This window comes from Cyprinus carpio, chromosome A13, assembly GCF_018340385.1.
Source record: "Cyprinus carpio isolate SPL01 chromosome A13, ASM1834038v1, whole genome shotgun sequence".
In the NCBI taxonomy this organism is placed as follows: domain Eukaryota; kingdom Metazoa; phylum Chordata; class Actinopteri; order Cypriniformes; family Cyprinidae; genus Cyprinus; species Cyprinus carpio.
Window position 1 is genome coordinate 13,713,976 of NC_056584.1, and position 12,455 is coordinate 13,726,430.

Here is a 12,455-nt window from a genome sequence, read left to right on the forward strand (position 1 = left end):
CATATCCTGTAACAGATACATCACCTTTATCTGTACTAGGGCTGTCACGATATTAGATTTTTCATATCACGGTTATTGTGGCCATAAGAATTCACGATATCGATATATCGTGATATCTATAGAAACCTTGGGTGGAAAAAGATATCAGTCAAAAATTTTTTCATTTTTTATTGAGTTTTTCTTAAATGTAGGCCACAAGAGAGTTCCTGTAGCTCAAGTGGTAGAGCATTGCGTTACGAAGCGCAAGGTTGGGGGATCGATTCCCCGGGAACACATGATAGGTAAAAATTGATAGCCTGAATGCACTGTAAGTAGCTTTGGATAAAAGCGTCTGCTAAATGCATAAATTTAAATTTAATTTAATTTAATTTAATTTAATTTTAAATTTAACAAGACTCGGGCTTTCTCCGTCTTCTTTGAAGCTCCTATAAAATAACAAGAGAGAAAATACTGTCAAGTTCAACTGTATGATGAATAAATATTAATGGTAACACTTTACAATAAGATGTCATTTGTTAACATTAATGTATTAACTAACATGAATGAACAATGAACAATACATTTATTACACAATTTATTAATATTTGTTAATGTTAATTGGTGTGTGGAGATTCTAAGAAATCCACATGGTGATAGAGATTCTGAGAAGAAGTCTACGTATTTAAATTAAACCCAAGTGTTGTTGAGAGATTCTGAGAAGTCACGTACTCAAAATGTGTTCTATTCATAACGATAAGTTTCATTTCAAAAGTTAAAAATTAATATTTCATGGTAAGGATCTGTCTCATATATATATATATATATATATATTAACAGGTTTCATTTTTATATAAAAAAATGTTTTTGGTAAACTTTATGGTATATTTCATATGTAATTTCACAGTATTTCTAACTGCGTAGTCAGCTGAGTCTGTTTTGCATATGAAGTTGAACTGCATGTATTGTTTTTTTGTATCAATATTTCTTAGAATTATCAATATGATACTTTGAATCTAAATGAGGAAGAAGTCCAAAATCGAGACATTGACTAGACTATTTTTAAAGGTCAGGTGTTATTAGTGATAGCCAGATGATGACTTATGTCTGGAACAACAGTATATAAGATAGACTCTGCAAAATAAAGTAGGGTTTTTGACTTTCTGAGACTCTGGTCTCTATCTTTTCAGCTCACTTCCTCTTCTTTGGCTTCACTCGACAACTCTTAGACTCAGACTTAGAACTCTTACAGGTTTTTATTCAAATTCAGATACCTTGAAATTCAGATACTTTGATATTTTGATACTTTAATATTTTAATACTTAATACTTTGGTATTTTTGATTTAAAACAAATAACTGTTTATGTTTTACTTACAATTTTACTAATGTTTTGATTAATACTAGTTGGGTTCAGTCCATCATAAATGGATTGTTATTAAAAAATGCACTAACATTGGATTTACATTTTCTATATTTGAAGGTTGTTATTATTATCCAGAACTTTATTTCCAAGTTATGATTTGTGGTTTCTCTTCTCTATATTCTTTTTAATAAATTTACATATTATTACACCTTGACCGTCTGAATTGGATTAAATTTTGCATCATTAATAAAAATAGAGGCGCTCATTGTTCATGTTAGTTCACAGTGCATTAATGTTTACAAACACAACTTGTGATTTTAATAATGCATAACCACTATTAACAGGTTAATATAACGTTTCCCATTCTATGACTAATAAAATAATGACAGCTTACTCTGCTGAACACGGCTCTCCTCGGAGTAGCTGTGAGCGCTGCGTCTTCTTCTTGTGTGACAGTGTTACATGTGGTATAAGAAAACTGTCCATTTTAAATATTGCGGTATATCGTCACACACTAAATTAACACGATATCGATAATTGTTGCTTTGAATATCACGGTTATCGTCAATACCTGTATACTGTGACACCCCTAGTGTGAAGACGTTGCGCAGCGCAAATCCGTGAATGAATGTTCCGAAGTGAGGTAAATTTCAACAGATTTCCCCTGCTCAGGGAGTAGGGAGTAATGAACACTGTGTAGGGACCATGTCAATGGGAACACAGTTCATGCACGGAGCTCACTTCTAACGAGCTGATTATCTGAATCAGGTGTGTTAACAAAAAGAGACATGCAAAATTTGCAGTGCAGGGAGGACTGGAATTGAGAACCGCTGGCATTGTGTACTGATCAAGAGGTTAGATTGATGTGTTTTACAATGTGAATGTCATTTTCAGTTAAAGATTCATTTTCCAGTCAGCAAGATGTTATCTTCAGAGAGACTGTGAGCCTTCAGAGTTCAGTACGGTTATGTCTTTTTGATGGATTGTTAGAAAAGGTGGATCAGGTGGTGTAAAATGTATTATATATATCAGGAAACAATACTGTGGCACTCCAAATAATATTCTTAAAAGCCATATCCACCTGTTTTTTTTTTTTTTTTTTGGGGACAATACAATTCTGCTTATTGTATTGTCAAGAGTACAAAATTTCAAAATGATCAAATAGTGCAGTGAACATATTTTAATGCTTTTTGATAGATCAGTTTATTTATTTATTTATTTTTTAATACTTTGACCAATCAATTGTTTCTGCATCAGTAACCGTGTAGGGCACTCCTTAAACAAGCTGGGCTACAGTGTTTTATGCAAAGGCATAACAACAGATGTCTGAAAAAGAATCCAGGGCAGAATTTAAGCCTGAATCTTCCCTATTATGCTGCGATACTCATTCCACAGAGCCACTCACCCTTGGAATTGTTATACGTATCAACTAAAAGCCCATTTGTGGACTTTTTGGTCTTTTACTCACTCAATAAGTTCAGATCAGCAGCTCCTAAATAGCACCCAGAGACTTTTGTTAGTTAGCATTGTCAGGCTTGCATAGCATACTCAAGAGATGCTTTCATTGTGTTTAGGGCCATCCAAAATCAATGAAATCTGAAAACAAAGAGGTCTTACAGCGCTCTTTTTTATGTTGAATTTGTTTGATTTTGCAAAAAGTCAAAAGAAAAACAGCTGCTGTGAATTCTGATCAAATCTTTTCCAGGCAAATAAAATAGCATTAAATGCATAGAACACAGAAGAGTCTGTTACCAGGGGATTGCAATACTGAGAAGTATTTTTCATATTTCAAATGAATTTACATATTTTCATAAGCAAGAGAACAAAGTGATTATACTTTCCTCACATTCCTATGTTACAGTTTATGGAGAAACAAATATTAATTCAGGATGTATGTAGCCACTCTCCGTAAAATCATTTTTAGCATGCCTAATTTATAGATCTCCCTTTGCAAAAGTGTCTCATTTTCAGCCTGGTTTGGTTTCTTTCATACCTTTCAGCCAGAGGAAAGGGCAAGATGACAGGAAGAACAGCATCCCCAGTACAAAAAAAGATTTAATCACGATCAGGTGACTTTTACATAGAGCATTGCTTACTTTTTTGATAGAAGTTGTGATAGAAATTTTTGATAGAAATTTCACCTTTTCTTGCTGTTGTTATTTTGCAGATGTCTTTACCATTAATTGCTTGCACCCACCTGAGTGTAAGTGTCATTCTGAAGGTCACACGATGACGCAAGACCTCTGTAACTCTCCAGTTCATGCATCACCTCAGTCGGCATCTGAACTCAACCATAGGGCTGTTATCGCTAGATAGATTTTCAAGCAAAATAGGTTTGTTAGGTTTAAAGCAGGTGATCTCACCCAGGGGGCTGGGGCCCACTAGAAGGCATCAGCAGGATTCCAAGGGGGCATATGTAGATTAATCTTTTTTTAATAATAAAAGGCTAAAAATAAACATAAAATCAAGATGTAAACTGTGATCATATGTATTTGAATTTTTTCCTAATAACTATTGTCTTTGGTGAATAACTACTGGTTTGAACTGACTTCATACATCCTCTTAAAATCACCTTGAGACCAGCTGGTTCAAAATAACTGCAGAAGTAACTTTTATTTTTTTTAAGTGGTTTTATCCTCTGTTGTTACATATAATTCCAGCTGATTAAAACACCAAATAATTGCTTTCTAGCTGTTTATTACAAAGCTTTGATAATAAACAATAATCGGCCTATTTAGAAAACAGAGGGGATCATTAGAGAGGAAATATACAGAGAGAGAGTTTCATTTTAAATACATAAGGGGCCATATAGCAGCAGACAACCTACAGTATGTTGTATTCACAAAGACCACCACACTAAGCTATCATTAAAACAAACACGCTTTGGGTCTACAGGTCTTAAAAATTAAAAAGACACTGGGATGAAATCCAAGATGCTCCTTCCTACATACAGTATAGAAGTTAGAATGAGACAATATGTTTTTTTGCAGTTCTAAGCAGCTGAGAGTCTCTCCAGAGGAGAGTTGAAAAATAATGGTCTCCCTTCACCTGCTGACTTCCCTTCCCTTCTTTTCCCGCTCCATGTTTTACACGAGATGCACAGGTTCATAATTCTCAATTCTGCTGAGCATTAATTTAGCAGTGACAGAAGGGGATCCCTGGAGGAACCCAGGTGACAGCTTCATTTCAAGCCCCTTTATGTGTTTGTGTGCTGCTAAGATGTTGTGTCTTCTCAAAAGCACCATAAAATTCCTCAAGCACAAAATATTACAGTTTTGCGCAGCAGCTTTTCAATTTGTGTTTGTCATGCGAATAAGGGCTTAGCAGGCTTACGGCGACAAGTTACTTTCTACGTGGAGTATTTATTTAATTGCTGTTAATAAACGTGCCACCGGAAGCTAAAAAGATCTGAAAGCATTTTGTTGAGTTTTTCCTAATATTCTGAGCTGGAATTTGTGACATTATTTGACCCGAGCTATTTTTTTTGCTTTCATTCAGAGATCGAAAAGTTTGAAGGAGACGAGTTGAGAAAAGATGGCGAGGTGAAGAAATACTTGGATATCATCAGCAACAAAAACATCAAACTGTCAGAGCGCGTGCTGATCCCGGTGCAGCAGTATCCTAAGGTAAGGCCTCAGTGCTTCATACAACATACAAAGTGGTGATGACGTGCTGGCCAAATCAACGTTGTATTCATGTGGAGATCAGAGAGGATCAAAAGCAATTCATCAGTTTTATGTGATTGGTGTGCTTGTGGCAATGACTTAATATGTTCTGTATCTGGCAGGAGCAAACTAGATGGTGTCAGACTCTGATTTGTGCTGCACTGCAGATCTGCTGTTATTTACACCTTATATTTCTGTCCTAGCTGAAAAGGTTCCTGGCTCTCTCAGGGTAGCAGACACGCCACATCTGTTTCTTCCTGTTCAAACATTATTCTGCCTCATTTCAGAATCAGGAAATTATTCTTGTTTTTTTCCCTCATCTTTTTTTTTTTTTTTGCATTTTACCAGCTGACCTCTCATGGATCTGGTAGTAAATTTTAGCTTCTCAGCACCAATAGAGGCATAAAACCATTTTATTTAGCAACATGTATCATGTTTTGAATCATGTTATTGTCTGCTGGTTGATTAATCTTTCTGTGGGGCTTCAACTTGGTAGCTCTCGTATTTTTTATGTTGATCAGTTTTATTCACAGATAACTAAAGTCTTTAAAAGTGGCATAAAACGAGAGATGTAGCATACTTGGTGCTGGGTGCTTATGTTTGATTCCTGCTGATAGTTTGATTATAGTGATTCAGTCATTAGAGAGCCAGAACAGCCTGGTTTGAATCAACTGGAAAAAATATCATGTTAAACAATATCACACATCATGTTTTTGTCAGTAACAGTGCTTTATTTTAGAAGCATGTTCTGATGCAGTGTTTTTATTTCAGGTGACTGGTTATTTATTTCAGACTACTCTGTCGTTATCACGTTTGGTGCATGCGGCACTCTTTTATTCAGCATTGTGCTGCTTTAAAATGATGCTTTGAAAATGAGTGGGAAAAAAATCCCATGAGCATCACACAAGACGGATCCATAAAGCTTCTGGGCTTCTTATATGCTCCCTCATTTTTTACTGTTTCTGCTTTAGGAAATGAATCCCTGGAGTACTAAAATGTGCAGACTGTTTGATGGGTTTAGTAGATTTGTGCTGTTGAAAAAGAGTACAAAGAACATGCCTTAGGTTTAGATTTTACATGTCTTGTTCGAGTTGTAACAATGGATTTTTGTTTTCCCAAATCCCTCTTTCCTCAGGATCTTGGCTGCTTTTTAGTTATGGTAATTCCATGGCAAAGTTCTCTTGTGATATTCCAGGAACGTGACAAATATCTGTATAATGTCATTGGACTGAATAATATTAAGTGAAGATCATGTAATTTTCAGAGATTTTATTTAATCATATTGTTTTTGGTACTAAGATGTAAGAGGGTATGAGGGGGTATACCCCACCCCCCCTCCCCAAGTATAAGCATATAAAAGATGTATTTTTGTGAGTTAATATTTTTAAATAATATTTTTCAGGTGCAAGAAATAGTATTGTTACAAAACATGACTGCACAAAATAGAGTCAATGGGCCTCATTCATGAAACACGAGCAGAACAAATTTTTATGTAAATCATTCGGAAAGTCGTTCTGACGTAAATTTTCGGATTCCATGAAAATATTTTGAAAATGTTAGATCGGTACAAAAGAAATGTACACCTGCTCCCTACCACGTGTAAATGGTGCATAAAACATTCAACATTCAAGGTTCTGCATTCTTTTAGACAAACTGATGATACTGTATGACAATTTTTATGCACTATGTATTATATTGATATTTAACGAGTTCATTTGCCCTTCTTTTTTTAACTTTGGGTAAAACGCAGAGCTCGTCACTGTCCCTTTTACACAGCCATCCAATCACAGTGGAGGAGGGACAGTACAAACACTACATTGGCCAACCATCATACTTGTACAACACAACAATAGAGACTGCATTTTTATATTCAGTATTATTCTTTAAAATAAGATACTCTTAACATGTTACTGCCGTGAATATTCCAAATTATAGCAAACAACGCGTCACTTCAGAAAAATGGAGTGCCTCCAAGGCTCTCTCAAGCACCAACAGCTGGTCATTTTCAGAAGAGCACCAGGCATTTTGTCCGCTGGCTGGCCAAAAACGCTCTAGTGGACACACGTCAATTTATTCATGTATTGTTTGGCCTATATCCTATTAGTCTCTTATGCATTTATGCACTATAACTTGCCAAACCTTAGAATTGAAGGATTTCTTTCTGTAACTGCAGACTGAACCAGGTTTTGGAGTGAAGAGTCTAGGTGAGAGAGGATAATAATAAAAAAAAATAATGATGCACATTATATTGGTACCATATTGATCATGATTATCAGTATTGGTTGAAATGTCTGTATTTGACTTTTCATACTTATTTTTCATAATTTTTATTTTAGATTACCTTTGCAGTCATTTAATTTACTTAAAGTTATTCATAAAATGCACTTATAGTTAAAAAAAAACTTAAATGTAATCTTGAGCAAGTCTCAGATTGAATATTTTATATTGTTGTTGTGATGCTAAATTAATTTATAGCAGGTCATTTATACAATTTTTTTTAGGGTTTTATAGGATTTTTTAAATAAATGAATGAATCAATGAATGTTAGTTTAACGCTTAGAAACCACTGATGTTATACCTTAACATCAGTTGATCAATGAACTTCTGGACCAGAACAGATAATAGCTTACAGAGTCTAGACTTTATGTTATGCTTTCTGTTACAAACCCCCAGGATTTATCTATGTGAAGTTAATTAATCTGTGTGTGACGACAGCTCTGTCTCAGAGTTTTGTCTATTCATGCTTGATGAGACTGTTTCCAAGGAAAAGTATCTCGGCTGCAGCTCAGAATAACTGAGCTGGAGTCGATCTTGGTTTCTTTGATCCTTTCATTATTAGGCTAACTTTAGTTTATGTATTTATAATTAAGAATAGGCCTTTGTGGACTTTCAATGGCAGTTTGTTATGTATCTTTTGACTGTCTGTTCTAATGTATATATTGACCTTGACATGAATTCCTTGTTCTGAATCTGTATTCCTCTGCATTGTTTCAGATTGAGACTTTTAATGTGTTGCCCCATTTCTTAGAATATCTTTGTTTTTCATGACAAGATATTAATTGCACATCAATGTTGTGCTATGCATGTGCTCAATATACATTCAAGGTATGTTTATTTTTTCTTCAAATTTTCACAGAGCACTTTCTTTATATGAAATGAAATATGAAAAGTTAAATGTATTTACAGTGGCACTGACAGCAGACTCTGTTTAAATTCATTTATTCAGTGAATATTAGGTTCAATGGCTCCTCTGTGCTGAATCTGCAAGGTTACAGAAGACAGGGGAACAAAGACTTCATTAATTTTAAGAATGCTGTTTCTTTTCTGTGTTTTTAAGTCTGTGTTTTGTTGCAGCCTATTAGTGTAACAATCCCCTTTATGCACTTATGAATTTATGACATAAATCAGAGGCACTATAACAACTTGTACAACTTGGCTCCATCAAGATTATTTATTTATTTATTTTGTGTGATTTTGCACTTTGCTGATTAAAGTATATATACTGTAGTCTTTTGTGTTATCACTTAATCACAGGATATAGTCTTCACCACAATGTTAACCCCCGGAAAACTACAAAATAATGGAAACCCCTAAAATCCCAGTATAACAGAACATTTAACACTAACACATTAACACTCTCTCCCTATATTAATCTAACACAAAATAACACTTCATTTTAACATTTTATTCTCCTTATACAGTCTGACACAAAGCATACTGGGAATAATACTTAATGTAAACAGTTATTCAGTTCATGTAACTTTTTCTATTAATTACAATGAACATTCTGTAATGTTTAAGTGACTTAACTCATTTCATTGTTCAGTTTTACAGTGTAAAATTTACAAATTCATAACATGAACACTTTTTTTTTTCTCAGTTAGAGAGAGAACTTTGTTGAGTATATAAGGTGTCATCGCTCATCATTGAGGACATTTAGTTTGTTAAATTGCTCCTGGTCTCCCCTACATCTTGTTGGGAATCCAGTTTCTGCTACTGCATTAAAAACTTAGCAAATATGCTTAGTTGATGTGTTTTGGACAGTGTCCACCAAATGTTGAATCACCGGATATTTTAATCCTGGCTTGTATTTCCTCTGCAACTCTATTTCATTAGATCTCTTTGCACAGATCTGTATATATTGCATTGTGACATCACAAAATTTCACTGTATTTTCATTTTTTTTCATCAGTTTCTCTTATCTCTATGCAAATAAATGGTTTGATTTACCATAACTTAAAGTGAAGCATAGTCAGTGGTTTGCAATGAAATATAGTCCCTGCTGACACAGACCTCAGAAACCTATGGGAACTGATAGAAATCAAGAAAGCGTCACACTATAGACCAAAAGGAGAGCCAAGAGATGAATGGAGTACCTGCACCACCATCTAGTAAAGTCAAAGACATGGTCGCCATGGAAACCACTGTATTTAGATTTAAGAGATGGATTTGGGCAGTCTATCAAAGGCCGTTTCTGCACATCTGAGCAATGCTGCAAATTTGTTTTATTGTCTATGGGTTTCTTTCCATAGGGGATGGTGTTATTTTGATCAACAGTATTCAAAAAAGGGACATTTCCGTAAATATGTGGGATGTTTTGCTTTACAAGGTAGTGTAATTCATTGAGTTTGCACGGGTTTACAAGGTAGCCAGAGCATCTTGGATTCTGATTTGTCAGAGGATTCTAATTAAGACTTAGCAAATGTCCTATGGGTACATCTGTTTGTGCAGAGACTCATTAGAGGCATAGTAGACGCTAAGCTTGTTTTGTTGCAGTGCACACTGATGAATCAAAATGGTGTGAAGTATATGCTATCATTCACCTGATTCCATTGGGCTGAACATTAAACTGACAAACACATGTCCAGTAGCACATGCCAATGATGCAAAAAAACTTGCATCATCAGCACCTGGATCGAGGCGGTAGCTGCACTGCCCATATTTTCAGTCCATTTTCTGATTGTTATGCTGCACTTTTTCAGACCCATGTCAAATCATGATATAAAGAAATACTTGAAGTCAGAAATTTTGCTGATCATAGAACTTTAATAAAATATAAAATAGTAAATATAAATAGTAAAATATAAAAATATCAATATCAATAATAGATCATATAAATTGAATATATATATATATTATGATAATATATATATATATATTGAATATAAAATATAAAAATATCAATATCAATAATAGATCATATAAATTGAATATATATATATATTGGATTAGACATTATATCTATCATTATTAGTAGGTATTATTTAATTTTTTCAGATTTATATGAAGAATTTATAAAAAAAAAAGATCATATCTACTAATAATGATAGATATAATGACTAATCTAATTTAGCAAATATATTTATAATAATGTATAATTGTTATTATTTTTATTATTATTATTATATGTATGCTAAATTAGATATGACTCAATGTTAAATGATTTAAAAGGTTTCAAGGCTTTAACATTACAATTTTACATTAATCTAATCTAATTGCTCATCATTTAAAGTGTTGTAAAGAAAGTCAGGCATGCAGGAAATTAAAGCATGGGAACATATTTTTAAGCATTAGACTGCAAGAATTGCATTTATGTTTAGCCAAAGAATCTTGAAAATATTCATAAAACCATTGTAGTGTAGCATTCAGAATTCACAGTGCTGTTTTATTGTAGTAATCACCCAGCTTTACCTAAACCTTTCATTAAAAACCAGCAACAAGAAAAGACTCAAACAGATCTACCACAAGGTTTGCCTTTATATTTCTGAAAAAACAACTAATCCACCCGTGGTTGTTGTCCCCATAGATTGTGGCTTATCTGTCTCCAGTTATATGACCTTTACATGGGGCGTAGGCAAGCTCTGCACACAAAGATAAACCAATTGTTGTCTTGTTAAAGAATTCCCTAGTCCCAAAGGCCGACCAACCTTGTCAAAGGTGTTTAACATAGATAAGCTCCTGAACAGATTCAGAATCGAACTGTACACAGTAGGGGGGGAAATCAACAATAGTGAGGAAGTTGTATCTTTTTAATAAATTAAAAGCCTGCTGAGGCACCTTTTATTTGTTTTGAGGAAGGTTATTTATAAAATTGTAAACATGAGCTCAGATAATGTGTTTTTCTTGTGGTGCACAGTTGTTGGTTCAAGATTTGGAGAAACGGAAAGTCATGGAAAGAAACACTGAGCCTATGGGAATATGGCTTCTTTCCTAATCGGTTTATAAGGCTTATCCCAGTATGTTTCAAATGACCAACACCCCATGGGATAACACACTCACTAAGCAGCCTGCAGAAAGGCATTCATTTGTGATGTTGGTGCCATAATCTTAAGCAAAGTAAGCAAACAAATATTTTTGAAATTGTAAAAATTGGAAATGTGTGACTTTCCAGTTTTTAACCTTTCCAGGAAGGCATTTCATTTTAAGAGCTGACACCAAAGTAACATGGGAAATATAGTCTGGGGAAGAGAGTAGATGCCTCTCATCTGTATGGGTAGCAGTCCTTTAACCTGTCAGCCTCCTGACTCTGAGATGGTCTTAATGCGCTGTTTGTTTACCCTGCATCTGTGCTGTCAGCCCCAGAGTGTCAGAGCTCAATATGGGTTCTGTAATGCAGGGTATCCATCATCAACTTTTCCTCAGGCTGTTACCTAGAGCTGCACTGAACACAATGTTCAGAATGTTGGAACATGCGTTTTTAGTCTGATAACATGTTATGCGTTCTATTTATATGCTTCTCATTTTCTCATTTTATGCATTTCAACAACAAATATTCTTAAATATTCATATAAAAGCAACAATAACATTATTGTTCTTGTTGTTTTTACAATTAATACATATTATTATTTAGTATTTAGTATTTTAGTATTATAGATATCTATTAATGTCAATGTTAAGACATGTTAAAGGTTTCAAGGCTTTAACATTACAGTTTTATATTAATTTAATTTGACATTTTTGCTCAGTTTACAATATTGTAAAGAAAGTCAGGCATACAGTATATAAAGTCAAACAAATATTAAAAAATATTTATAGTGTTAAAAAATCAGTTTCAAAATAATGGTTTTTTTTTCTCAAAAGAATCCTGAAAAATCACAGTTTCTACAAAAATATAAAGCAGCAAAATGTTATCAGCATAAATCACATTTGAAAATATATTAAAATAGAAAACTGTTATTTTAAAGTGTAATAATATTTCATAATATTATTGTTTTTGTTTTTTGATCAAATAAATACAACCATGGTAAGCATAATGGTTTTTTTAAGATTTTTAATTTATGAATTAATGAATGAATGAATGAATGTTGTGATATTGTTATTTTTTCTTTTTATTTTTGTTTTTGTTTCAAATATAATTTATTTAATCATTATCTGAAAGCCCTTTGGCTTATTTTGATGTTAAAACTATAATAATATATGGTGAATGCTGGCCAGTATCAAAGCTCTCCCT

General features: G+C 33.7%; 1 protein-coding gene across 6 annotated transcripts in view; it reads left to right on the plus strand.

Annotated features, from left to right (window-relative positions):
• LOC109085023 (KH domain-containing, RNA-binding, signal transduction-associated protein 2-like) overlaps positions 1-12,455 on the plus strand; it is a 60,614-nt gene that overhangs the window by 10,646 nt on the left and 37,513 nt on the right. For all 6 annotated transcript variants that reach the window (XM_042768891.1, XM_042768887.1, XM_042768886.1 and 3 more), the window contains exon 2: positions 4,839-4,966. In XM_042768891.1, coding sequence (XP_042624825.1) covers positions 4,839-4,966 — 128 coding nt within the window. The remainder of the gene's footprint in view (positions 1-4,838; positions 4,967-12,455) is intronic.